General features: G+C 44.2%; 2 protein-coding genes across 3 annotated transcripts in view; one reads left to right on the forward strand and one right to left on the reverse strand.

The window, feature by feature from the left end:
* RAVER2 (ribonucleoprotein, PTB binding 2) overlaps nt 1-9,286 on the forward strand; it is a 30,119-nt gene extending 20,833 nt beyond the window's left edge. The window contains 4 exon segments of the mRNA XM_042819577.1: nt 186-424; nt 2,552-2,663; nt 3,027-3,172; nt 7,336-9,286. Coding sequence (XP_042675511.1) covers nt 186-424; nt 2,552-2,663; nt 3,027-3,172; nt 7,336-7,482 — 644 coding nt within the window. The 3' untranslated portion in view covers nt 7,483-9,286.
* A 274-nt stretch (nt 9,287-9,560) lies between these two features.
* The window catches only part of JAK1 (Janus kinase 1), a 55,725-nt gene continuing 37,495 nt past the window's right edge, over nt 9,561-27,790 (reverse strand). For both annotated transcript variants that reach the window (XM_042819575.1, XM_042819576.1), the window contains exons 6-25: nt 26,792-26,955; nt 26,212-26,554; nt 25,923-26,096; nt 24,775-24,932; nt 23,935-24,058; nt 22,933-23,119; nt 20,958-21,064; nt 19,781-19,927; nt 19,023-19,110; nt 18,355-18,482; nt 17,734-17,869; nt 17,135-17,286; nt 15,907-16,057; nt 14,964-15,058; nt 14,070-14,262; nt 13,337-13,461; nt 12,489-12,661; nt 11,926-12,043; nt 11,573-11,683; nt 9,561-11,327 (exon numbers count right to left, since the gene is read on the reverse strand). In XM_042819575.1, the coding sequence (XP_042675509.1) occupies nt 11,226-11,327; nt 11,573-11,683; nt 11,926-12,043; nt 12,489-12,661; nt 13,337-13,461; nt 14,070-14,262; nt 14,964-15,058; nt 15,907-16,057; nt 17,135-17,286; nt 17,734-17,869; nt 18,355-18,482; nt 19,023-19,110; nt 19,781-19,927; nt 20,958-21,064; nt 22,933-23,119; nt 23,935-24,058; nt 24,775-24,932; nt 25,923-26,096; nt 26,212-26,554; nt 26,792-26,955 (2,976 nt within the window). In that variant the 3' untranslated portion in view covers nt 9,561-11,225. The remainder of the gene's footprint in view (nt 11,328-11,572; nt 11,684-11,925; nt 12,044-12,488; nt 12,662-13,336; nt 13,462-14,069; nt 14,263-14,963; nt 15,059-15,906; nt 16,058-17,134; nt 17,287-17,733; nt 17,870-18,354; nt 18,483-19,022; nt 19,111-19,780; nt 19,928-20,957; nt 21,065-22,932; nt 23,120-23,934; nt 24,059-24,774; nt 24,933-25,922; nt 26,097-26,211; nt 26,555-26,791; nt 26,956-27,790) is intronic.

Below are 27,790 nucleotides of genomic sequence, written 5' to 3' on the forward strand. Positions count from 1 at the left end.
AAAATAAAGTCTATAACCAGAAGTCAGTGTTCTGTGATAGCTGTGAAGTAGATCTCTACGTGTATTTTTTTGGATCGCTTAATAAGAGCCACCAGCAAAAAGTACTGATGAATCCTGTCTAACAGAAAAGTTTCTCCATTTATGGTTGACTGCAGCATCTAATCTGCCTCCAATTCAAACAGCAGCAGCAGCAGCAGCGGGGATGGGCTTGTTGCCATTCTTTCCAAATCAGCACATTGTTGGGCAAGCCATACCAGGGCAAAATAATGCTCCGGATAAAGCACTGACTGCTGAAGGAGTCGTCTCGGGATCGCAGCCGTATCATCAGGGTGTAACCAACATCGCTGCAGGAGCCTTGCGGGCCGGCCACGCCAAGCAGCAGAATCAACTGAACCAGCTGAAAAGCGCTGACACGAGTTTGGGGGTAAGGAGGGCTGCGCAGGCGGTGCTGGTGCTCTTCTGCTGCTTCTCATCGCTTAACCTCAAGCGTTCTCCTTAAGCTCCAGTGTGAACTGCAGCTCCTCTTTGCATTTCCTCACTGTAGAATCTGTCAGATCACAGGATCGTTCATGAGACGTTTTGAGGTCATTTCAGTTATGAATTATAGAGAGAGAACAATAATGCTCTTTGGTGGTCCAAATGAATTAACAAAGGAATCTTTTTACAGCGCTGAAGGGTTTTTTTTCCCCCATGTGTGTGCTTCATAGTATTTGATGATGAAATTATCTCAAGGGCAGCGTCCCTTTTAAACACTGAAAATTGGACTTGTGGTTGAATTTCATGACTAATCAGGAGCAATTGTGCTGGCACGGTGTAGGGCCTTTCAATTTCCAGACGGTGTATGTATACAAATGAATGTGTGTGTGTTAATTTTCCATGTGAGCTCTGTATCCCCTTAGCCACAGCTGACATCTCCTTAATCTAAAATTAGTTTTAATATTCATTCCCATGAAGGCAGGGGGGGGATGACGTAGATTTAACCTGAGCTAAAATGGTCTACTGACATTTTTTCAGCATATCCTGTCATTAACAGAATCTGGTCTGTGCAGTTACATTTTTTTTTAATAATGTACATATGTATTTTGATGTTTTCTTGCTTAATTTGCATCCCATCTCACTTTTGCTTTGGTGTTTTTGAAGCACTTGACATGATCAGATTGTAGGCAGTATTGGTGCCTACTTTGATCCTGCTTCAGAAAGCAACCTGTAAAATCCCATTTTGCTGTGACAAAGTGGAGTTTTACTTATGGGTGGATACACAGAGATAGAATATGCAGCACATATAAAATCAGTACTTTAGTTCAGTGCTTCCTTTAGTGAAAAGGGAATGTGATGAAATGATGAGCAGTCTAGATATCCCTGCCTACAGCAGGGGGTTTGGAACTAGATGATCTTAAAGGTCCCTTCCAGTCCAAACCATTCTGTGATTCTATGGCTCTATATTCCATTTGTTTCAATGAGTAAATACAGTGTTTATCAGGAAAATCCCTGTAGATGTAGTGGTTCATTTTCTGCATCATAGACAGCCCAATAAGTGAGCATCTCTTCTGTGGCAAGTCACCCAAGTCCTGATCCTTGATAGTGAGCTGCCATCCCACCCCAAGCACCTCTCTTGTGTTTGGTTTTTGAGCAGTTTGGTGATTTAATACCAATTTACTGCGAAGTGATGGATTTTTTTTTTTCTTTAAAGAGCTTTGAAAAAAACGAGCAAGCTAAGTGTAGGTTAGGATGCTGTGTAAACATCTCGGAGCCCTGTTATTCCAGGCAGACTATGCAGCTTGCCATCACTGCTTGTCTCATCCTTAGTTCTGTTTTTCTGAACGCTGTGCAACTAATGTCATGTTTTGTCCCACCCAGCCACTCAGTTATTGAAAACAGCAGCTGCTGGCAGTGGTTTTTCCCTCGGAATGAGCTTTGCTTTTCTCCCGTATCGCACTGTTTGTCTGTAGCTGCAGATGATCTCTCTTCAGAGAGCCCTTCCCTGGCAGGGGGATGCAGTGCTGGTGGGTTCCCTTTGCGGCACCTCGGAGGGAAGAAAGCACTGCTGGCGGCATGGAGAAGTGACTCAGTTCTGATGCTTCATTTCCACTCATTAACATTTCCCTCTTTGAAAGTAAGGGTTTATAAATAGGTGATGGGTAAGACGTGTTATAATGGCAGATCGAGGACGGTGTCATCTCTCCAGTCCAGGGTTCATTTGTCCTTCACTTGCTTTTGACTCCGGGTGACCAGAGCTGACTTTGTCTTGGCCAACAAACAGAATGTTGCCTCCCTTATCTGGAGTGATTAGTGTTCATTTACTTGAATGCAAAATCTGGTGATGGCTGTTTAATATCCTTTAGTAACTTAGAGTCTGAAGGGAAGCATTCCTACACAATCATTTGTCAAGAAAAACATGTGGGCAGTGCATCCAGATTGTTGTCCCCGGTATTTATTTTAAAAGTTTGTCCAGAACAAGCTAAGCTTTGTTCAAAATCATGCTGGGATGCTTATCCTGTTTCTGACAGATGTGTGACTACAGTGTGTACTGATCTATTCCATTATTTCACAGCCTCCTTCGAAAAAACAGACTTCTCTGCTAGGAGAACCGCCAAAAGAAATCCGCCTTAGTACCAACCCCTACTTGAATTTGGCAAGCGTGTTGCCTGGTATCTGTCTTCCAGGTAAGCAGACATTCAGCAGTTGTATTGGAAAGTTTCCTCAACCAGAATGTGGCAAATCACTGTCGTGTTTAGCAGGTCATTCCAGTGGCCACAACACAATAAAACCTTGAATTCTGTCTTAAAATTACAACGTAATCTGTCCTGACCCTACATGAGGAGGGTACATTTTCAGAGTTGGTAAGTGAGCTGATGCAGATAACCTTCTAGAAATCCTGTCAATTATTCATAGCACTGATTAGTTTTAAGCACAGTCTGATAGGAAGTAGCAGATTCCTGTTGTAATCCCAGAGCATTGCTGAACAAGACTGCAATCCTGTTTGTGCAGTTTGCATGAGCTGTGCCTGTTCATTGTGTTACAAACAGCAATTGCCAGCAAAGCCTCGAGTCCACCACAGCAGAGCGGACTGCCCAACAACATCGTGGATGCTGCTGTGTCTCAGGGAACCACATCACAACATGCAATGGAAAATTACTTTAATTACGCTCAGCAGCACGGGGAGTACACACAGGTACGTTGTGTTGCAGCGCTTTCTGCTGGTGAGTGGTTTGTCACCTGGAGCTGTGCAGCAGGATTTGTGGCAGGCTGCTCAGAGATCCCTGCCTGAGCTGCTCTCAGTGCACTCCTTGGTCTCACGGCCCTGCACGCAACAGATTGAACAGGTTGAACAGATTGCCCAACACCATGAGCCCTACTCAAGCTGTCCCTAGGCTCCCCTGCAGCCACAGCCCACCCTTTTCTTTTGGGTGAATGCTGTAAGTCCTCACTGCTGATAGTTTCTCCCTTTCAGTGGTGCAGTCAGAAAAAGCTTCAGTGCGTTCTGCTGCAGGGTCTTTACTGTGGGAAGTTTGCTTCTTGAGAACCTGAATTCAGTACAGTCAACTAAACAGCTGTTCTCATACAACTCCTGGCTTGTCTTTGGTCTCTCTTCAGAAGTTTTTCCCTTCCTGAGACAGTTTTAAAGTTTTCTTGAACTTTGGTTAGACCCCAGAGATGAGCATGTTCCGTGTCCCAGAGAAGAGTATGTTCTGTGTGGCAGAAGTCATTGCATAGCTTTGGGAATGTCTGTGGCCTTTGCCTGCTGGATTCACAGCTTGGGTGTTTCTTCACTGTTTTTACCATTTGGTGATCAGAGCCGTTGTGCTGGAGGGCTGCCTCTGCTCTGGAGATCAGTTTGTCCTATTTCTGAGAACAATGCAGAATCACAGCATGGTTGAAGTGGGGGCACCTCTGGGTTCAACTGGTCAGCACCACATCCAGGTTTGGAGATGTCCAAGGAGGAGACCCCAGCACCCTTCTAGTCCCAGCACTGCCCAGCTCAGCAGTGCTGCCTGGTGAGCAGGGGTTGCTCTGGGGTCCAGATTTTGCCAGGTGCCTCTGGGCTTGCACTGGGCACCGCTGGCAAAAGCCTGGTTCCAATCCTCATTGCACCCTCCCTTCAAGTACTTACAGACATGGGTGTGATCTCTGAGCATCCCCAAGATCCTCCAGTAGGATTTTGCAGACATTGATACACTGTGAAACAACACTTCCACATTTTCACTGGCTGTCACTAATCAGTGTAGAAACACGCTTTTATGCTGAACAAGTATAGATGCTCTGTGTAGAAGTCCTGGGTGTGCTGTGAGACCCCCATCCTGGCTGTGCTTCACACTCCTCCTGCCCTGTCTCAGCACCTCCCCCTTTGAGTTTCCTGACCCCTCATTAGACAGACAGAAATGAGCTCTGCTCCTAGGCTGGCAGCAAGACAGTCTCTCACCCCAAACATTTTGGGGCTAGCGAGCAAGTGGGCTTGAGTGTTCTGTGTAGTAGGGAGTCCCCTGAGCAGGGAGGTTGGTGGGGATGGGGTCAGTGCTCAGTGTTTGCTGCAGCAGGGAGTTTGCAGGGGCTGGGCCTGGCTCCCAGTTACACTGACCCGGTGACAGTGATGGTTAGAGGGGCAGGAGGGATGTCCATGGGCAGTTTTGTATCGTGTGAGCTCTGACATCATCTTGAATGGTTTTGTTTGAATCCAATCGTTGGCTTTATTTTGGTACTTTGTGTAGGTAGTTTCTATCTACAAATCCTTGAATTCCTGTCAAAAAAATTAGTAATGTAGTATTAGTGCAATTACTGTTGGTATCAGATGTACAAAGGGCTCCAGTGATGTGACTTAGGTCCAGAGATGCCACTTGTCATCGTTCATCTCTCTGCATATTGCCTGTCCCTTCCCTATTACAGCAGTGATGTTGCACTTACACCCCTGTCTAGGCAGCAGTGCCTTGTGTATCTCCAAAGCACTTAACTTAGCTTTAAATGTTTGACTTGAGGTTTATCACTGGTGTTAAACATGTTTTGATGCTTCTTGGAGAGCTTTGCCTCTGATTTATCCTCGTGTCCCATGAGGCCACAGGAATTGTTTTCATTTGAAGTGATCTTAGTAGACAGCTAATGGGAAGAGGTTTTCTCCTCCTTTATAGGAGGCTGTTCAGCAGTGGTATCAGCATTATGCTCAGGCTTGTAACTCTACCCAGGCAAGAGTCGATGAATTTGAAAATGAAGCCTCTGAGGTGAGAATTACTTTTCTTCTCTCAGCGTCTGTGTTGGCTGTTCGTCTCTCGGCTGTGCGGTGCTTCAGGACCCTGTGCTGGCGGGGCATGAAATGCTGCTGCCAAGAAACAGCCAGCCTGCACTGCTGGAAGCTCTCCCTGTTTGTCTTATGCTGCCACCGAGCGGCTGCATGGGAATGTGAGAGGCTCTGGAGGCCCAAGTGCTGCCATGGAAGGGCAATAGGGTGAGAAGTGATGGCCCCACTTTCTGCCAGGGCAGATTCCTCCCCCAAAGAGCGCTCAGCACTGCACAGCTGCACAAGAGTGGGGGTCAGCATCCCTGGGGCTGTTCAGAGCCGTGGGGATGTGGTACTGAGGGACGTGGGCAGTGGGGATGGGGAGGTGTGTGAGATTGTTGTTGTGCTTGGAGGAGATACAGAGCAGCTGTGGTAATCTGTGGCTTGTGGGCAGCCAGCAAGGTCTGGTGGGCTGCCTGGGGCATATCTCAGCATAGAGGGGGGCAGGGCTTGAGTGTGTAAAACTCCCCATAGGCAGGTTGTGCTTTCTGGTTCCCAACAGCTCTGATGTGATGGAAACTGGGGAAATTGTAACGGCTTCACAGAGAAAGCCTGGGGTGAGAGCAAGCTGCTGCCTTCGCATTTGTTTCCAGCCAGTGAGGAAGGCTTGCGCTGAGGTGATGCTAAGCAGCTTGTTGTGCAGTGCTGGCTGCCATACAAGGCAGAGCAAGAGCAGCCCTTGGCACAGGCGGAGCAGAAGTATAACTTACAGCAAGTGCTTCTCTCATTCCTAGAACTAAAACATAATTCTCAGTGAGGAGGGCATGCAGGCTGCTCCCAGAGAGGCTCGGTGCTGTTAGGACGGTGTGCTTTTGTGTGTGCACTCACTTTCTCCTGCTTCTCTGAGCTGTGTGCCCAGGGCTCTAGAATTCATATTCTGGGAGCTGCAAAGCGCACAGTGATGTCCTCAGTGCTGCAGGAAGTGTTGGGGAAAAGCAGAATCCTTCTGAAAGCAAATTCTTGTTTGTGGTAATGACAGGTGCCATCTAAAGTGGCATTGGACTCTTGCAAGGAGTAACTTGAGCTGTGAATGTGAACTAGCAAGGGAAGCTCCAGAGGTTTGCTAGGGAACATTTAGCTCAGAGATGCTTGGTCAGCAGAGCTGTGCTTTTGATAAAGGAATTAGTTTCCTGGGTTGTGAGATGTGTTAGGGTTTCTAAGACACCCATTCCAGCATGAAGCAGAACCCCACTTGGCCTGATCCAGTTACCCAGACTGCCTGCTGTGCTCACGTTGGGTTGAGGTGATGGTTGCAGAGTACACATCAGTCTGTCAGAGTGAGGCAAATGGTGCAGCCCTTGGTAGTGAAACCAGTGTCACACGGGGGGCAGAGAGATGTACGAAGACTTGGTGATGAGGGTGGTGAGCTCTTTGTGTAGTTCCTGTGGCTCTAAGTGCCATGGATGTTGTACTGCCCGCTGTGAGGCATCCCAAAGAGCTGCGTATGAGCCTGGTGTAACCTGGTGCCCTTGTGGGGCACTGGGCCCTGACCCCCCCCAGAACCCTGCTGTGGGACATCGGTGTGAGGCACCTCGGTCCAAGTTGATTCAAAGCAGTATTACTGCTCTTTCCCTCGCTTGAATACCGTATGTAAATTCCTGCCTGCAAGTGGCCAGCAACACAAACACGCTTTGGCATGGCTGGATAACAAGTCCTTAAACACCTTGCTTGCAATACTGGGGCACTTTAACCTGTTCAGCTCTTCAAGAAAAGCAAGAGAGCTCCAGCTGTCCCACTGTCACTGTGCTTTAAAGGGTGAAGATGGCCAGAGCGTGGCCAGGAAGCCGCTACCTCTCAGTATGCATCCCGCAGCCTGGGCTCCAGCCCTGCCAGCCCTTTGCCCTCCCAGACATGCATGTGCAGCCGGGCACCTGTGCATTTATGATCGGTTTGTAGGGAAAGGGCACAACCACTGACTCATGAGCTGTGTATAGCCAGCCTAAAGCAGCAGGAGCGGGCGTTTGGAGCCGGTTGCTGGCTCCTGGTCTTTGCTCGTTCCCAGACCGGAGCTTTATTTATTGATGCTGTTGCTCTGGATCATGTGTCGCTTGTTTTCTTCTTGCCCTCAGGTGGCTCCGGTGAGAAGCGAGAAGCGAGGCTCCTCGTACCTCATTGCCTCCCCAGAACCTGGCCCAGTGGAGTACCTTGGCCAGCACGCTCAGGGCTCCGCAGTGCGTTATGCAGAATCCTCGCTGAAGAAGAAGCGCGTTTACTGAGACCCGACGAGTCAGCCCTGCCTTGATAGGCGAAGGCAAGCCTTGCGTACCTCTGCTATTTATTGCTGCCTTAACTTCAGACAAATAACTTTTCTTTCTCCGTGGGTTCTGAGTATCCCAAGAGGAGCAACCCTGTGTAACAGGCAGGTTTGCCAAGTGAGCTGTAGGCGCCGATACGCCGTTAGCCATTTCTCAGTAGTCTGACTTGCCTTCTGGAAGGGTGGATGGGTGTCCTTCATCTGCCACCAAAGCGACCGGGGAGCTGGAGCCGACCCAGAGAGGTAACCAGCTCACTCTGTAGTTCCTGGCAGCGTACAGCCGAAAGCAATAAAAACACTGATTCTTTCTCTAGTCCTCAGGCTGAGGAAGTTAAAGACAAAGTCTTAATAGCAATTCTCTTTCTTATTTTTTTAACTCAAGAATGTGGGTTGTTGGTTTTTTTTTTTTTCGATCTTGCTTATCCCAGGATTAAGATTTCTGCATTTACAACCCTTATATTTTTAAAATTCCCTCTTAATCCTGGAGTGCAGATATACCAAATGTATTCCTAGAGTCGCTGTGATGTTTTCAATAAATGTTTGTTCAAAGCGCGATCCTACGCAGCGTGCTGCCTTGCAGTATGAGATTTTATTTGGACAGCTGCCATTTGGCCAATGAAGTAACCTTTATCTGCGTTGGGCAAAGAATCCACAGCTTTTCCTTGGAGTAGTTCAGTTTGTGAATGGAGCTGTGTTACACAGCAAAGCACCAGCTCAAAAGAGCAAAAAGCAGCGGGTTCCTGAATGCTCTGGAAGTGCACTTGGTGGTGTTCTGCAGCCTGGTGTCCTCCTTCCTGCAGAAACGTGGTAGGTGATGGGTGGAGGTGACAGAAGGGGGAATATACACCACCTCTTAGGCTTTGCCTGAATGCAGATGAGCCACACGTAGAGCAGAAGTGCCCCTACAGCTCTCCTCAGCTGCCTTCTTCAGTTCTGCCTGCCTGCTCTTCTCTCTATTTATTTATTTTTTCCAGCCATCTTTAGACGTTTGCTGCAATCCAAGCCCTGTTGGAGTGGAGCATCCTGGCTCCAGTTCTCTTTGCTTCTTCCATCTCGCCTGTCGTGTGAGGTTCTTACCCAAAAGAGAAGCCATTCATGTTCAGGCAGCGGTAGGTGCTCAGCCCTGCACTGCTTTGCAGCCAGGTGGCTCTCACTGTCTTTTTGTATTTAAGGACTCGGTATTTTGGGCTCACAAACGAAGCACCTTCGGCTAGCCTTTCTTTTCTGCTGTTTCTCCTCTTGGCTGAAGAGTTAGCAAGCATTATTTGAAATCCATGTTTGTGACGGCTAGACGTGGTGGGCAGGGGACCCTTGGAATCCCATTGCAGATTGATTTGGACCCGATTCACTCACTTCTGCCATTAAGACTGTAAAAGCAGGCCTGAATCTCTAGTTTGGTAGACAGTACTGAAGACATATTTTTTAATACTGATTTGTGTTTATTTTTTATGAACAATTTAAACTGTATTTCAAGCTTTAGTGTGTGACCAGAAGAGAGATTTTTCCTGGTTTTCTTTTTTTTTTTTAAACATCAAAATCTCTCCTCCCTCACTGGTGTTGTTTGGATAGACAGCATGCACTGCATACAGGTAGCAATGCCTAAGACAGCCAAATAGCAGCACAGTTAATGGGAGACACGACGTTTTGGGGGGTGGGATTCTGTATGTATTGATAAGTTCACTTGTAATATTTTGTTCAAACTGTTTGTATACGCAACTTTCTTAATTTGTTACCCTTTTCAGTGAAAATAAAGTGTTTGGTACACATTTACAGTGGAGTTCTGTGGAGGAGAACCACCTCTGCCCTACCTTTAAGTAAGTGACCATTTAATGTAGGGGAAGGTTGTTCTGAAGGCAGCGTGGGCATGTGGGAGACATGCAGAGGTTGCACTTGGGCACAGGGTGATGGGCACAGCAGTGAGGGGCTGGGGTTGGACTGGAGGGGCTCAGAGGTCTTTCACAGCTTCGAGGATCCTCTGTTCTGCTCACCCTTCCTATGCAGGTCGCGTTATAGAGCCTCATTTAACGTGGAGTGCAAAAATGTATTCACATGGAGAAAAAAAAATCTTTATTAGATTTGTTTGTATAAAGAGTAACAAAGTGCTTACAGATTTAAATCGGGTTCATACACGACGTACGTACAGGAAAAAAAACAACAAGTAATACTGTAAAAATAAATCTGACCTGGTTGCCGCTCTTACTTACAACTTCTTTTTAATATATATATAGATATAGATATTTAAAGATGTCTTTCTATTATTGCCAGAACTATTTCCACTTTCAGAATCCAGGTGTGGTGGAAAAACAATGTTGCCCAAAGGGTAGGATATGGGTCAGCCAAAGGTTTCCAGTTAAACCAGTGCTCCTGGAAGAGCCCAGCCTTACAGAACGGGGCCGCAGTGCGGCTCAGTGGCATTTGCAATGCCAGCTCTGGTCCTGACAATACAACATGCGTGGTCCCAGGGAGCCTCACAGGGCTGTGCTCTCCTGCTGATCAGAGGAATATGTCACAAACACGAGGCTGGAGACTGTAAGTCAAATTAGACGACGGCCAATGCTATTGTTTAAAGCAGTCACCTTACGCCAAGGGAGCAGCTTCACAGGAACAAACTGCTAAAATGCACGAGCATGCTGGCCAAGGAAGTTCACTGACAAAAAACAAGTGTTGTGTGCACCCCTCTGCTGGCACTACTAATAACAAGATGACGTTTGTAGGGTCAAAGTGTTCTTTCCTTCTCCTAGGTAAGCTTTCCTGGTGCTCAAAACTCTACCGAGTTACTCTTTGCTGGGGGAGTATTCCCCCTAAATCTGTGCATGGTTTGTCTTTTCTCTCCCCCTAGGTTAATTACTGTCCCGTGCACATCTCATGGCACTGTAGCTCACTTAGTTGCAGTACAAGCTGGAGGTCAATGTGTTTGCACACTTAATAGCTACATCACGGGGGGAGAGCTCTGGGGGGAGGAAGAGATGGGTAAGGAGGGCATGGAAGGCTGGCTGGGAAAAGCAAATACATTGATCCAGAAACTGGGCTTCTCAATGAAATGCATAAATATACATGCTCATTCATGCCTTTTTTTTTTCAACTGTTTGAAATAGGATAATCAAATAACACTTTAAAAGTATCTTTAAGAGCTTGGAGCTGCAGCTGGCTTCTTATTATTTTCTTTTTCTCAAGATTTTTTTTTATGCCAAAGTGTTTTCGTTTTTCCTTTGTTTCTGAAATGTAAGTGCACAGGGAGGGGATTCATCAGCCAGAATTTTCTCCAAACTTCCTCAGAACTTCACAAGAAATGAGGATGACTACTGTTACATCCACTGGTTCACAGAATAAGCGTGAACAGCAAACATGTTTTAAATGCTACAGGTTGCACTGAGACGTGCTGAGAACTGTAGCAATTTTTGACACTGCTTTCAGCTCACATTGATCAGGATAGTTCAGAGTGGAGCGAGACCATAACAAAGAGAAAACTGTCTTGCAGTAACTGGTGCAAGAGGAGTTGAAGCTATTGTTTCTGCCATACCTCATAATTAATTTGATCCAACTGTTGACTGAATTTAAAAAAAGAAAAAAGGAGAACTGTTGGAAAAACGATCCTTTGAACACACTAGCACAGTCAGAATACAAATTACAGTAGTTAAAAAGTGAAAGGCCTTGGGTATTTATATTTTGACACACCATTAAAGCACTGACAGTATAAAAACCGAATTACATCTTGCTCATAATTGTTTCAAACCCTTGAATCAGGTTGTGAAAGGTTGTCCGCTTATCGTGCTTGAATATCCAGCATTTCCTCATCAGCTGGTCGATCTGGAAGAGGAAAAAGAGAAATTTCTAAAGGTTGAATGAAACAGCTTGTTTCACTGCTAAGTGCAGAGGGAAATTCAGTGCTGAAAAACGTTTACATATAATGCTTAAAAAAGGTGGAAATGCCTTTCTGCCAGCAGCCATGGAGGATTTTCTACAGAGAGTGTATTCACTTGAGTGTGCCTGGTGCTTTTGCTGCTTATTCACTGTAAAAGAAAGAAGACTTGATAGCAGTGGAGCTGTGTTACCTCCTCGGGGCAGTTGGGTGGACGTGGCAAACGCTTCTCCTCTTGTAGGACACGCACGAGCCGTGCTACCGTCATCTGGCCCTGTGTGGGGCCAATCATCTTCAGGAACTCCTGGGGAAAGAGCAGGAGTCAGTTGTGCTACCTCAGCACTGAGCCACATTGCTGCAGTTTGACACTAAGATGCCACTGCAATCTCACTGTGAAAGTGCACAGCCTGCCTCTGTGCAGGGTCTGCAGTGAAAGGCAACCACGAAGGTTGTTTTGAGAAGATAAATTCTGTGCACTTCTTGTTTCCACACAAACAAAATCTGATGCAAGCATCTTTAACAGCGCTTTCCTCCACGACCACTTACTGTCATCGGGCTGGACTCCGAATCGCAGTAGGTGAGCAGTTCGTACAGCGTCACCCCGAACGACCACACGTCTGAGGCGATGTAAAACTTACTCTGAATCAAGCATTCTGGAGCATACCTGTGGCCACAACACGACACTGTTAAGCTGCATTCACAGCTGCAAAGATTTACCCATAGGTGCACAACCAGTGTGAATCGAACCTAAGTGAGCTGAGGAGGCGTGCTGCATTCATCCTCCTTACACATAATTGTGCCCCATAAATGTGCCCATAAGGCTTGGGATGGCACAGCAATAGTAAACAAGGAATATCTTACACAGCAAAACACCCCAAGACTAAGGGAGACCAAAAGCAAAATCATGAGGAAGTGGATTATTGAGTGCAGGAGGACACTAATGCAAAAGCAGATTAGTCAGCTATGTGCTCTTTCTTGCTGCTGTACTGAGGCCTCTCAGTTAAATGGGAGAAATCCTCAGGACACCTAAAAGAGGCTTCTAAGGCTCTGAGGTGAGTTATTCTGTTGCACAGTCTGGTTAATGAAAATGGGATATAACTTGTTATTACCAAAATACAGGGCTGTCGAGGTCATCTTTGACAGTGTAATACTCCTTATCAGTCTCGATGGCTTTGGTGAGACCAAAATCCCCAATTTTCACTCTGTTCTCACTTTCAACAAGGACATTTCTTGCTGCTAAGTCACGGTGCACATACTGACAGGAGCCCAAGTAGTCCATCCCCTGTAAGAGAAGAAAGCCTTGTAGGTTAGTTTCTCTAATACTTAACATCACTGTTTTTCTCCCAACCTCCCTTCCAAGCATTCTCTTTTTCCTGCAGTAGCATTCCATCCAGATTTTCCATCGCAAGTTCTGCTGGTACTTTCCAGGGTCCTTTTCTGGTCCACATCCTTCTTCTAGACTCTGCCTTTGGGTTCCCCATCTGCTAAGGCAGGTTGTTGTTCCTACTCTATGCCTCTTAACTTTCAGCTAAGCAACCAGTCTCTCAGAGCCTTCTCTCCATGGCAACTGTTCCTCTCTGCATGCTGCTAGGAATGACTGATGTCTGTGCTGCTTTTAGCTGCCTTGTCCACCACAATCACAAAGTCACAGCCTCTGACAAAAGGCACACAGCTTCATGTGGTCTTACTGCAGTGTGCGCTTGCATCTCATGCTGTCCTCCCTCTGTAACGCTTCCAATTCTGTAATTCTTTCTTCTCATGGTCATTGTTTATGCGAAGGAACCTAATAATTGCTCCTTTTATAGCATCTGCAGCACCTGAGAGACTGTTTTTTGAGGACAAAGCCATGGTTTTGACCATAAAGCAAGCCTCCTTTCTTCTCATCCCTTACCCTGTTAAGTGAATACTAAACTAATCAAACAGGAGAGTTACAAGAAAGCTCTGGTGCCAGGCTCACCTTGCAGATCTGAACTGCGTATCTGAGAAGTTGTTTGAGATTGATTTTGTTCTTGTTTCGTGGCAGATATTCCTTTAAGCTCCCAGAAGGAAGAAATTCCATGATGAGTTTAATCCCATTTCCTCCTAAAAATGAGTGCATGGTTAATTTACAAACGTGACCCTTCTCACATCATTAACATCAGAACCTTTTGTACAACACCCACAGCAGTGGCAGCATTTGTTCTTTAACAACACTGTATGACCACAGCCAGGCAAACTCCCATTATCAGTCACTGTAGCAATCTAGTAGAGAACCTGTTCCAAGCAGCACAGTTACTGAACATAAAGGTCTTTACATTTTCTTCAGTTCTTAAATGCTAAGTGTAAGGCAATGGAGCTCTATTCTGTGACTCCTGACATCTGCTTCTACCAATGACCTCTAGGCTTTGCGGCCTGTGAACTGGCTCATACTGTCAGCTCACTCCTGGCTCACACCGACCACCACCCAGCCCAGGTGATTAAAATCCTTTCCATGGATTTGGTGAACTCCAACAACTTCGGTCACATCAAAGTTAGCTAGGTGTGAAAATGGGCAGGAGGACTTCAGGCAGAAGTTGCTGCTTATTCCATGAAGAAAGACACCTCAACCCACATAATAGAACTCTTAAAAAGCTTTTTAAAATGCTTAATTTTTAAAGGAACATTTTTTATGCTGTTAGTGCGTATTTTTCGTATTCTTCATGAAGACTTACCATCTTCTGTGCAAATTCCCTTATACTTGACAATGTTCTCATGATACAGATTCCTCAAGATTTCTATTTCCTTCTTGAGGTCGGCAATGTGATTCCCTCCAGTCTCTGGCTTCAGAGATTTAACTGCCACTTGTTCTCCTGTATTGTCACCTTCTGGATCGTATCTGCAGAGTTCAACCTTCCCAAAGTGGCCCTAATTGTCAAAGAAAAGAGCATAACTTAACACTTCCTAACCAGAGTGTCCCTGATGCTCCACTTGAGGCATTTACAACTCCCATCTTCCTGCTGTGATTCGGAAAGCACACACAGATCTATGCACACACACACATACACATACACACCCCTCTATAAAAATGCCAAGAGACCTGAAATTCTGCTAACAATTTACAAACCAGATCACTGTTTACTAGATATCCACAAAAGCTTTCCTTATCTTCCATACAGAACACACACAGTGTGCTTTTTAGAGAGTGGTGAGGTGCTGGAACAGCTGCCCAGAGAGGCTGTGGATGCCCCTTCCATCCCTGGAGGTGTTCAAGGCCAGGTTGGATGGGGCCCTGGGCAGCCTGGGCTGGTATTAGATATGGAGGTTGGTAGCCCTGCCTGTGATCCCTTCCAAGCCATTCTACAATTCTATATACATCTTTTTTTTTTCAGCAGGATTAACCAAGAATTCCCTGGCACCTCTGTCCATCCCTGAGTGCAAACACACCTCCTCCTCCTTCTCCTCCTCATGACACCTCCACACCTCCCTTTACTGTGTTAAACATTCAAAAGTTACCACAGTTCTCTTCACACTCAGTCCTGACAGCACTTAAGGGCTGTCTGATCTGGGAAAAGTCACAGTTCCCACTTCCAATGCAGGGACCTAAATCTGATGTTACTCTTACTTACCTCTCCCAAGTCACGGATTCTCTTCAAGAATCGTTTTTCAAAGAGTGTGGGATCGACCTCTGTAACAGGCTTCTTCTCCGAGACAATATCAGGGTCTGAGAGTGGAAAAGCACCAAATTAGACAGATCCCTGGAAGGACGCCTTGGTCTTGATGGACACTTAGGGCATCCTGGTTCATCTGCTGCTATTAGTGCCTCTGTCCCTACTCTCTCAGCTTCTTTTATTTAAACCTCGCCCATTTCTTGATAGGGAATTTCTTCCACTGCTCTGTGCCAGTCCAGACTGATTCAGTCTCATCTCAGCCCACTTCCCCCCCTGCAGTAGTTATTCAGCTCTTGTGGCTACGTATTGCTAGATGGTATGGTTTTGCCCTTATTATGTGCTGATTTTCTGTTAGCTTCTCTTTGTAACTACAACATCAGATGAACCAGGAACACTGTTAATGCCCTCATTCTGTCAAGAATCCCATGGAAATTTCATGAAGCTCAAAGACTGGCTTGAAGCTGACTTGAGCTATTAGATAGCCTTGTTTCTTAGCATACAGGCAATGCACATTCCTTCTAGCTTCTTTGTTTGCAGACATTAAGGGCAAGAATCTTATTCCACAGAGGAGCAACAAGTACCTGAAAAAATATCTGCAAGATCACTGTGGAAATGAGGCTATTTTGTACTTGACACTACATATTACAGTAAATGTTTCTAAGAGCAGTGGGCACAGCCCTGAGCTGCTGGAGTTCAGAGAGCACACAGAGCATTTGAAGTTGGGTGGTGCTGTGTGGAGTCAGGGCTTGGGCTCAACGGTCCCTGTAGGTCCCTTCCAATTCAAGATACTCTTTTGACACTGTCACCATGTTTAAATGCTCCTGCAAGCCATCCAGTTTTAGCCAAACAACCCACACTTCCCTATCCAACTCTCCAGCCAATCAGTAAAATCAAGCCTTACTTTGCTCCTCCAGTTTGTTGATGTCTCTCATGATGGCTCTGAAGAAGGGTCTCTGGTGGGGGTCGTAGTTCATGCACTGTTTCATCAGGTCAGCTAGTTCCTTGCACGATGGTGTCATCAACATGAAATGCCCTTCGTAGAACCTTTCCTTCTGTAAAGCACGAATGAAAACTCCAGCATGAATTGTAGCTTGTTATTTAATCGACCTGTGTTCTACGTTAGAAGATAAGACTACTTTCTCTTAACTTCATCAAGTAAATTTCAGCATTAACTCTAAATCGTCACCTGCCGGTAGAGAACTATTATTAATGATGAGCCTGGTGCAGTTTGGAGCAATCACAACACACAGTTTCTAGCAGCTGCTGAACATTTTATCTTTCAGAGGTTATTTTTCTGCCAGGTGCCAGGCTCACCATTTACTTATGCACTGGGACACATGGCCACATGGGAATGCTTAGCAAGGAAAACCACCATAAGACAGGCAAACAATGAGAAGTTAAGAGCGATGGGGCATAGGTGGGATGAGGGTGGCTTTGTACATTTTCTAAGTTCAGCAAAACCACCCCGGTTGCCTGCCTTGTGCATGAAGCAACCTGCAGCTGGGGCAGCAAGTTCCCTTCAGTTACCTCCTGTTAAAACAACTCAGGCAGTGACTCAAGTACTCAGTCATTTCCTTCAGACAAGCAGCAGCTGCCTTGCTCCATCGCCTTCCCAACACAGCAAAACTTCAAGAGAGAAAAAGCACATATGGAACATAGGCTGAAGGGCACTGGCAGTGTTGAACAAAAACTGCCAGAGCAAAGCAGAACAACTTTTTTTTTTTTTTCTTTCAAGCTTTCAGAGCAAGCAATATGTTGTCCCACTGGAGACTAGTTTGGAACCAACGTCCAAAAGAACTGAAAAACCTTCAGTTTTTAAGCTGAACCTCAGACAGTTTATAATTGGAGATATGGATTAGGAAAAGAGAGGTGTGACAGCCTCAGAATTGTAATTGTTTCTATGCTGCATTTTGAAAATCACTACCAAGGTGAAGTAATAATTAGCATCTTTGTAGCGAGGACAAGAATTCCTGCTGCAATCTGTGGCAATTCAGATGGAATCTGCCCCTTACCAAGTACAGCTGACCTGGGTTTGGTATAAGACAAAAGCAGCTTGAATTATGGAAACTGAAGTGCTGAAGAAGATAAATCTGAGTTGTCAAGGTCAAGTTTAAGCAATGGAGCTTTACCTCTGCCAACGTCTTGTCTTTCAGTGGCGTTTCTCCATTATAGCAGATTTCCCACAGTGTTGTACCAAAACTCCACTTATCTGCTGCAATGCTTAAATTTTTTGAGTCTTCAACACATTCGGGTGCAATCCAGGGGATTCGCTCCACACATTCTTAGATAAAACACAGAATCAAAGCAGTTTGGAATAAATATGAAAGTACTTTAAGAAAAAAAAAAAGTTTTCCAACTTATTCTTGTCTAACTGCTGCTTAACTACAATAAACTGAAGCTGAAATATTTGTCCAGTTTCAGGAAATCTTGATTGTGAAATCCCTGTTCTCATACAGACATTTCCATGGCTTTTATAAGCTCATGGTTTGGGTCATTCAGAAGCTGAGATTCTTTCTATACTCCCTTGCTGGGTCTTGAGATGAAATTAAGTAAAAAAAATACAAGCTCCAACCATCAGTGACACTCCTTCGCTTCAGTGTTGTGGTTTTCAGCTTCATAAAAACAGACTGCTTTTACTGTACAGCCAGTTCTAGTTGGTATAGATGGTACTTTTCCCTTTCTCCTTCTCAATCACAGTGAAGAGAAAAATCCAATTCTTGTACCATACCTTGCCTGGACAGCACAGTTATTGGTATTCCTGGGTCGCTCAGCTTTATGAAAGGTCCATATTCGGTGTCAATTCCCTCTCTTGCCAAGAGGATGTTTTTAGTACACACGTTTCCATGTACCAAATCCTTATCCTCCTGTAGTAGGGCAGGAAAAGAGTGCAGTGAGTGAGCAGAGCTCTGCAAAGTGCCCTTGACGTACCTGTAGCATCAGGGAGCAGAAGACACCAAACTGAAACCCAAAAATACAGCTTGGAAGAAATTATCCTAGAGAAAAGCAGGGCAAGGTTTTGTATTTGTAAATTTGATTAGTTTTGGAAAACATTCCTTTTTCACGACAAGCAAAACTGCAGAAGTGGAACACTGCAGTTTCCAAGTACCTACAAGGAACCAACGGCAAACATAAGCACAAAGAGTATTCAGCTTGCTGATAAAAAAAGGTGCTCATTACCCTCTCTAAGAGTCTCTCCTTATTTAAAGCAACACAGTAAATGTTAAAAAAATATCCTGATATCACAATGCACAATCCCACTACCCAAGGAAAGAACTTCATTAGTAATAATGCACATGAAATCTAGGTAACATTAGCTTGCAGCAAGCTACAGGCAATGCTTCTATCTTACCAGGTAGCTTAGCGCACTTGCAAGTTGCTTGGCTACATTGAATTTCCAGGGAGTTGTCAGGAGTTCACTTTTCCGATGCATAAACAAATCCAGAGGCCCAAATTCAACAAATTCTTCAACCATGATATCTACAAAACCAGGTGCATAAAGTCAGTATTGCAATCACCAGGGTCTGGATAAACTGAGTCAGCTCGTTGCCACCTTCTTCCACCCCCCACCCCAAGGCAAGCTGCTCAGAATTTATTTCACCTTCTTGGAAGTTTATTTCAGTGTTCAAAGAGTCCAAACTGCAAAGAGAGACTTTATGTAGTAAAATAACAGTCAACCAGAAGCAAAGCATTTCCAGAGCCTTGCCAGGGAGATGACTGCTGTTGGAAGGCTGGTTTGTACTGACACTACTGCCATCCCTTTGGCTTTCTGACCTGGAGGATCATCCTGTAAGACATGTATTCAAAGAAAGCACTGCAAAGGAAATCTGATTAATGGAAAGGACTTTGCAGCTGCCTGGCTGTTCCAATTCCGCTTCTGTCTGCTCTGAAAAGTCAAGCAAGAGATGGCAGCAGCCAACCACATCTCCCTGGAGGCCAGCTCTGATCTGAATGGCTGCCTTGTCCTTACTGAAGCCTGCTGCTTAAAAATCCCACCAAAGAGATGTTAACTGAACTCACTTTCTAAGTCACGGACGCAGACTCCATGGAGGAAGACGATGTGCTTGTGAGAAACTTGCCTCATCATGCTTGCTGCTTCAAAGAAGGCCTGTGAGAAAGGGAAGCAGATAAGCCATTAAACTGCTGATCACCGCAGCAGCCATCCATGCAGTGAACTAAATGGAACAGCAACAACATACACTTTTGCAAAAGATAACTGTTTTCCACAACAGGGTTTGCCATCCCACCACAGTACCAGGGCTGTGGTGAGCTGTTGTGGATGTACTCACTGTTCCCTGGGTTCCATAAGCTCTTCCCTGCCCTTTTGCAAGCACAAGGTCTGCATCCCTGTGTGCCTCTCTTTCCAGATGATTAAGCAAAATGCAAATCAAATAACTTGCTTGAGGCCACGTCAGTGACTGAATTGGTGAAAGACTCCCAAGCCCACTGCACAACACAGAGGTAACTTCAGGTGGGTGGCAGCACCCTCACTGAAACCCATCACTCAGCTGACACAGTTCAGACCTCAGGCATGGGTATGCCTGTGCATTTCAGACCACAGCAAGGTCTGGCTCCATTTTGCTTGTGCTTACAGCCTGCGCACAAAATCAGCTTTCTAGGCTGATCCATGAGATTGGACTGCATAAATTGCTGAGAGAGACCCCAGCATCTTCCCATTCTCCTATTACATTCACCAACCCTATGTTTCTTAGACACTCCACAGTTAAATGTGGCAAGGCCCAGTGTTTACAGTTCAAGAGAAAAAAAGAAACACTTGCCAAAGAAATGTCTCTGTGACTGGGGTCCAAAACTTTCAGGAGCACTTTAATCTCTTTTTCGTTCTGATATCCTTCATTCTCATCATCTTTGTAGTTGAGAATCCCTGAGTAAATCTGTGTTCTTGTCCCTCTTCCAAGGTGTTCACCCTAAGGCATAACACAGCATGTATTTTCAAACCAGGACATGAAACAAACAAATGTAGATTTACACATACAGTTGAACCTGCACTCTATTCTGCCTCTCAGAATTAGCCCTACATACAGGCTTAAAATTATTACAGAGTGAAAAACCAAAGACAACGTGTTATTCTTCATTCTAGTAGTCTCTGAGAACGTTTACCACTGTAAACTCTTTTGATATGAAAGGGCTATTGCATCTTGACTAACATCAAGTAGCTTCAGTGTAATTTAACATCATTAGACTAAACATCAAATGAATAAATAGTAACTGGCCTCTGATTTACAATAAGCTGCTACTGAGCCAATCTTTTATGTGTTTCCAAAAGTTAAAGGAAGTAATATTTCAATAGAACACTTTGTTTTGGAATGTAATTTCCTTCTAAATAAGAGAGGATTCTGTCTTGGGATATTTTTGCAGGAAGTCTGAGTGTTGATTGTTAATATACCAAACTAAAAACAATTAATATAATCCATACCTGTTTTCCTCAGTCAGTAATGCTTTCTGCCTTAAAGAAATCTGACTGATTTAAGAGGCAGACATTTTTAGAAACAGTCACTGTGATTTAAGCATTCAAACCACTGTGTGTTTTTTAAAGCTTATTCAGGTGAACTGTCCCACTAACTGCAAATGACTCATCAGAAAATTTGGCAATGTGCACAATCAGTTTGGAAAACAAGATTTTGAATGCCAAGAATCTTCAGATCCTTTGAATACTTTGACTCTATTTCCCTATAGGAAAAGCTGCTTGTTTCTCCAGTAGGTCAGGCTTCAAGAGAGACAGGTATATTCTATTGTACAACCCAGATAGCAAGAACAGCTCCTAAGACTTCCATGATACTTTAAGAATAACTTTACAAGCAGCTCATTCCAAATACATTAGAAAATTGCTCCAATATCCATTTGTGCAATATCCAACCAGCCAGGATGAGGTGATTTTATCTACTCTGAGCATGGAGGGCTGCCACGATGGGTGGATTTCAAGACACAAACACCTACCTGCATTATTTCTTCTTTGCGGATTCGATGGAAGCTCAGCTGCCCTAGATGATAAGCAGGCTGACATTCCTGAGCCTTCTTGGTTGCAACCAGCAGGTTGGAGATTTCTGGAAGGTGAGGACAGAAAATATTCTTGAAGACTTCACAAAGATAATTCCATACGTTCACCTTTCTCAATCAGTTACATTTCTGTATATGCATACTGCAAAGTAAATTCCCAAATGAGAAAGGAAGAAACTGACTTAACTCCTGGACAGGTAACTTCTGCTCATCGTTCCACAGAGAATTCACCAAAGTAGAGCTATATATTTTATAGTATACGTATACAATCTTACATACATTATCCAGAGCACTGGATATTGCATATAAGGCCCTGTTATTGCCACAGTTTGGGTAAAATAACACTCATCCCCCACTTTGCCTACAAGTATGGCCCTTTTCGGTGTGCAGATGGGATGAGATCGCTGGAGCCTCATTTCTTCACCTCCTTGAAAGTTTCTTTAAAGTGCTTAGGGAACATCTATGTTCAAAGCATAACACTTAGGGAATGGGAAATGAACAGAAGGAAAAGACTCAAAAGCCTGCTGCTGCTTCCCTGCACAGCTTCTGCTTAGGGAGAAGCATGGATAGATCTAGACAATTCATTAATTAATAATTTTGTCTTCCTGTTTTGGTAGCTGACATTATTTATTACAATCTAATGACTTTAAATGTCTGTGTGCATCTGGCTCTCCTGTTAGTGGAGAACATGTGCATCAGGACTCAGAAAGCAAACAGTAACAGACCATATTTTCAAAGCACTGTTTTTATATTTGTGAGAAATATATCTTCATATCTGTGAGATTCCAAAAGAAAAGAAAGAACAATCAGAGAAGAGACAGAATATGGAACAGCAAAGATAATACCCTGAAGCCCCACTGAAGTTCAGAGGTGCCACTATCCTGACTAAAGGAAACACAGTGTGCTACCAAAACAGTGAGGTGGGCAGAAAACTCCCTGAACTGTTCTAATTATTCCAAGTACAGCTGTCACAGTTTAATCAGCAGGTCAAAATGTTTAATCTCTCCATGCCTCACACAATTACCAGTGTTCTTCACAAGTGCGGAAAACACACGTGTAGCCACAGAGTTCTCTGCTCTAAGACCTAAACAAGCAGGTAATTAATGCAACTCAATTATTCCCCTCATTCTAACAGGAAACCATTATCTGATCAACCCAACCATGCCCACTGTGTTTCCTCTTTCATACAACATACAGCTGCAAGACAATTGTACCTTCTAGCAAACAGATCTAGTAAGTGTTGGCAGTAGTAGTTGAATGAACACACATTCATCATCTAAAATCTGATCTCACAAATAAATCCACTGATGTGGGGGTGCTCTGCTCAATAACAGCTCCAGTCTAAGTCTTCCTCACTGCTTTGTGAATGTTAATAAATAGCACATCACTGTTACAACAAGCAAGCCCAAACCCAACGCTGCCGCACAGCACACAGCAGGCCACAAACCTCCTTTGCTAGAACTCAGGCCGCATGGCCAGGCATACGTGACTTAGTGGAGAAAAGGAAGAACCTTATATGGGCCTCACTTTGACACAGCACTGCAGCCCATGACTCAGAGTCAGCTGTGACATTTTGGTTTTAAACAAATCTAGAGCTCGGCCTCTGCCATCGATACTGCAGGGGCCAGTTGTGGAGGGGCAAAAGGGGAAATCGCTGTCATTAGAAAGTTCATACAAACAAGGCTCTCGAGAAGCACCAGCCCATGAACATCCTGTGCTGACCTTGCAGCATTAAAGGGAAACCCCTAAAGCCTTGTTCACGGTGCTTACTTTTTGCTTTTTGACAAGGCCCCCTCTCTACAGAGAAGCAATAAGTAATATGAAAGACCTTCACACAGGAATGCGTGCAGGAGAAGACACTAAGAATGCTTCCTATTGCTGAAGCTTCTTATTTCTCTGAAAGGACAGAGGCTACCTCTTGGCTTTGGTTGGCAGCACCTCTTCAGTGTAAAGCTGATGTTGTCTGTGCGAAGGATTTGTCCTTTCAGGTGATCCATCAACTCTTTTAAGGATGCAAAAGACCTGTTTGAGCCATGTAGGAAGTACCCGCCTTTCTTCACCTCGATCTGGAAGTTCTTGTACTGGACTGAATTATTTATCATCTGTGATTAGAGAAGGGAGGGGGGAAAACAAGCGAAATACTGATCATTGAAGAACACCTGTAGGAGTGAATAAATTTATAAAGCCTTTGAGTTCACATCCAGGACCAGTTAATCATTTGCTGCTACGCTGGGTTCCTCTAAAATTCCAACAGTGCAGGAGAAGGCTCCACAATTCCTGTAGCCTTCAATCCCAAGAAGGCTCACAGGAGTGGAAGAAGATCAACATGAAGATGCAAACCTCTAACAAGTCCAAATTTTACTCAGTTAAGAACTGCCAAATTTGGAGCATGGTTTCAAAATCTCGACTTAAAAACAGCAAGAATGCCTTTTGCAGCCTGGGCTGTCTAACAAAGAAACAAGATTTCAGGCTGTGCTTCAGATCCTCCAGCTCATGCAACGGTGCTGGGGAAGGATGACTTTTGTATTGGTTATTTGGTGTCATTATAAGTACGTTCACAGAACTAAATCCATGCTCAAGGAGCATTAGATGAGGTGCAGCAGCAAATTCTGTCTGCTGTTTTCCCAGCAGATGAGTTTACAATTTGCTTGCAAGTTCACGTAGTCTTACTGCTACGAAAGGGAGTGTTCTGGATGTAATAAATGATACTTTCAGAGAGAGCACGAAAGTCTCTCTGACTTCTGTCAGAGGGAAAACAAAGTTATGAGTACAAATGTCCTCCACTTGCTGCATCTGCTGTCAGGAAAAGCTAAGAGAGATTCCCTACAGAATGCAAACACAGCAATATGGATGATGGGGAACCACCAGTCTTCAGCTCACTACTAGACCACTACTGGAAACGCCGCTCCTGACGTACCTCTGGGCCTTCAAGACAAGTCACTGTCATGAGGATGTGGTTAAAGTTTGTGCAGCTCCACCTCAGCACATACATCCCTGCTTCATTCCCTTCCTGTCGCAGTTTGTTGATGGCATATTCAGTGCTGAAAGAGTCAATGTGAAATGGAGGAAAACCGTTAAAAGAGGAGAGCAGTTGCATCCATAACCTATTAGTAAATACACAGGAGAGTAATCCTGTATTTGGAATTAAATCATACACTCACAACTCAAAAATATTTACACTATTATTAAAACATAATTTGAGTGCATTATACACTGCCATGTTTTTATTTTTATTTTTTTACACGAGAGCAAAGAAGGAAAGATATACCGCATGCTTAGTGGGGAAATTCTGCTTTCACCACAGTGCATATGCAAAATTCTCTTCTAGTTTTCTATATGCTGCATCTAAAAATGTAAAGGCCAAAAAGGTGGACAGAAAGGAGAATAATTCCTTCAGTAAATAAAAAAAAACATAAGCATTGTATATCCATCCACTTACTCCTAGGGCCAGTATAAAGAAAGATTGTATTTCATTGCCTGAAATATTCCTGTCTGCTCAAGTGACAATTAGTGAAATAAGTCTCAAAATACTCCTGCGTGAGGAAGCATTGGCTTTATAGATAAGTAAACTGATGAGGAAAGAACTGGTGATTTTTTTCATGGATCAGGAGTAACAAAAGTTGTCTGACAGCCTTTTGGTAACTAATTCTGGTCATTACAGAAACCTACCAAACGTCAGACTTCCTCGGTGTATTCAACATGCAGCAGAATTAGAAGACTAATTATCCAAGTGGGTAAAATAAACAAGTTCACTAACCAAATGGGTCCATGGCAACCATTTTTAATGTTGTGTTCAATCAGTGGAGGAGCCACATCTGTGCAGAGATAATGGTGGGCATCTGCTGTAAGTCTGAAGTATCCATCTATTAACGATGCAAACGACAGAGCTTCATCATGTGAGGACAGTTTTAATTCCTAAAAGAGAAAGATATTTTAGTCAAGAATACTTACAGCTCTGTTAAAGCAGGAAGGTTTCAACATCCAGAAGTTTTTTTCACAGTGGGCACAAAATTGCTCAGAAACATGACAGAAAATCACTCAGAAGGCCAACAGTGACCATTCTCTACCCTCCTCACTTATTACTGGCTAGAAACTTTCATTCTCCTATGAGAACATGAGTCCTATGTGAGATCTGTAACGCAAGCTCCTGTGCCAATCTTTGTGAAGCCGCACTAATTCAAGAGTAGGGCAGTCATGTAGGATGGAATGTGAAGCCTAGGGACAGCCCAAGAAGTCAGGACACTACAGTTGGGTACCTATGAACTCACTTTCCTTCCTCTCTCTCCCAGGGTCCCTCTGCCATCCTTCCTGAGCTCATCTTCAATCTGCTTCTGGTAATCCAAGCTGTGTGTGGGAAGGCCACAGGTTGAGAAATGTAGCTAAAGAAGTCACCAAAAGCTTGGGGAACTGATAAATACTGGTGGCATGCAGTAACAAATGGAGAGAAATAACCATCCTCATCAAGTTGCTACTCTTCTAATTAGCACTTCTGCATTTGTACAGTGATGAAGACAGCATATGGATCCAAGTTGAGGGAGGGAAGATTTAGGTTGGATGTTAGGGGGAAGTTCTTTACAAGGAGAGTGGTTAGGCCCTGGAACGGGCTGCCCAGGGAGGTTGTGGATGCCCTGTCCTTGGATGTGTTCAAGGCCAGGTTGGACGGGGTCCTGGGCAACCTGATCTGAATGTGTGTGTTTGGTGGCCCTGCTAAGCAGGGGGGTTGGAACTACATGATCCTTGAGGTCCCTTCCAACCCAGGTGATTCTGTGATTCTGTGATATTTAACTGTTATTCAAGAGTCTCAATAGAAAATGTTCCCCAGAGAGGTTGTCACCTCTTTGCCCAACAGTACCAGGTCACTACAGCCACCCACAGGAGGGAAAACTATCCAGGTTTGGTTCTTACCATTTTTTTGTTATCCTGCTTGTTAATGCTAACCGTAGACTCCTTGATGACAATGTGAGTGATTTCAGGAAAATAGGAAAAATTGTTCCACAAATCTCGGGTTTTGTATCTGTCTTCATCCTTTTTGAGTTTGCCATCAGATTTTTTCTTCTTCTCTTTCTCCGTCTGTACAGACTGCATTTGGGATAAAAGTATATTAATAAAAGCAGTCTGACAGTGTCAGAAAATCATTTTTTAAACAGCTGTTATGCCCCCCCTAAAGTAACCCTCAAATTCCAGGGATACTCACATTTGGCTTGAGCCTCCACTGAATTCCATTGTTTCCTGTCACGATGACTTCGTAGAGTGGAATGATCTCACCGTCTCCACAATTAAATCTATTTATTTCACTCTCAGATGAAATAAGCAGAGATGAAGTCTCAAAAATTTCTGCTCCATAATATTTGGTCAAAGTCTCCATTGTTGATAAGTATTTAACTTTCAGATCGCGTGGAGACACGCTACTGTCACAAATGGTTTTATTGTTGAACTCTTTAAGGAAATGCTTGAAAACGTTATTTATCCGAATCCTGGTTAAGAAATTCCTCTGCCTGATAGTCTTGTTCAAAGTTTCAGGAATATAATGTTTATAACTAGAAGGAAAAACAATGCTAGGCGTTAATATGTTGTTCCCTAAGTTTGTAATTCTAACATGTGCTGATTGCTTACATTTTGAAAGTAATTCACAGAGTGCAGGATGCAGCAAAGCACTGTGCACTTGGTGTGTTGGAGCTTCCAACCCCAGCACAGTCAGACACTGGAAAGTAAAATGCTTAAGATCCCTTTTGGAAGCCAAGTGCAATATATCCAACAGTGTTATCCCAACTTACCTGATATCTTTGGGCAGCTCTGGCAGCTTCACATTTTTCTTAATAGCATAGTGAGAGATTGCAAGCACAGCCATTCCCAGACACTCGTTTTCAATTTCATGAACTTCTTGATCATTTTTAGGGTCACGGATTGGTGCCAGTCCCTTCACTAAATCATATTGACCCTTAATAGGAAACAAAAAGAAGAAAAAAACGTTACTTCATCTGGCATTTGTCATACTAACAGCCAATGGCACAACGAAAGAGTCACTCAAAAACTGAAAGTCGAGACAAGAAGAGGCAGGGGAAGAGGGTTGTGCAAGAGATGCCATCTTCTCTCAGACCAGTCAATGTAGGCAAGAATAGTCACTCCACAAACCTGCCACTTTGAGAAAGATCAACCTTTATGCCTTACAGCAGTGCTTTACGATTATTGTTTGTGGAACAGGTGGAATCACCACGTGTGTCATCTCCTCTCATCCCCAGCACTTAGGCTTTCCACCAAGAAAGTGTGTAGACTCCCATGCAGAACACCTGCACTGCTCAGAGACCCTTCCAAGCCCCCTTTCCTTTACACAGAAATTCACTTTTCCTTTTTAAATTAACTAAAGCACACCCTTCTAGCACCATCATTATATTTTTTCTGTATGCAATGAATACTTTCCCTCTCTATTTTACCTTTCCTTCATCACCTAATTCTCCCTGTGAACTCCATGCACTCATTCTTCAAGCCACAGCTCAAAGCCTTCAGACAGTCAGAAACATACATGGTCATCAAAGCACGCAGACATTTCTGTGCCTTTGACTAGCATGAGCACTTTTCTATTTGCTCTTTTTAGAAAATGTGGTGACCAATGGTAACACTCAGCCTGACACAATCTTGTCTGGAAATATTCATTACTTCACGCATGTTGTAGATTCACAACAGAACAATGAGTGTTTGCTGGAGCAGCTCCATGCCATCTCACTTCTGAAGGACACAACCGTATTTCAGTCTGAAAACTCCGTAGCTGCTGTACT

The sequence above is a fragment of the Centrocercus urophasianus genome, unplaced genomic scaffold (genome assembly GCF_019232065.1).
Source record: "Centrocercus urophasianus isolate 14NV4802_14NV808 unplaced genomic scaffold, USGS_Curo_1.0 seq_18, whole genome shotgun sequence".
Taxonomy (NCBI): Eukaryota; Metazoa; Chordata; class Aves; order Galliformes; family Phasianidae; genus Centrocercus; species Centrocercus urophasianus.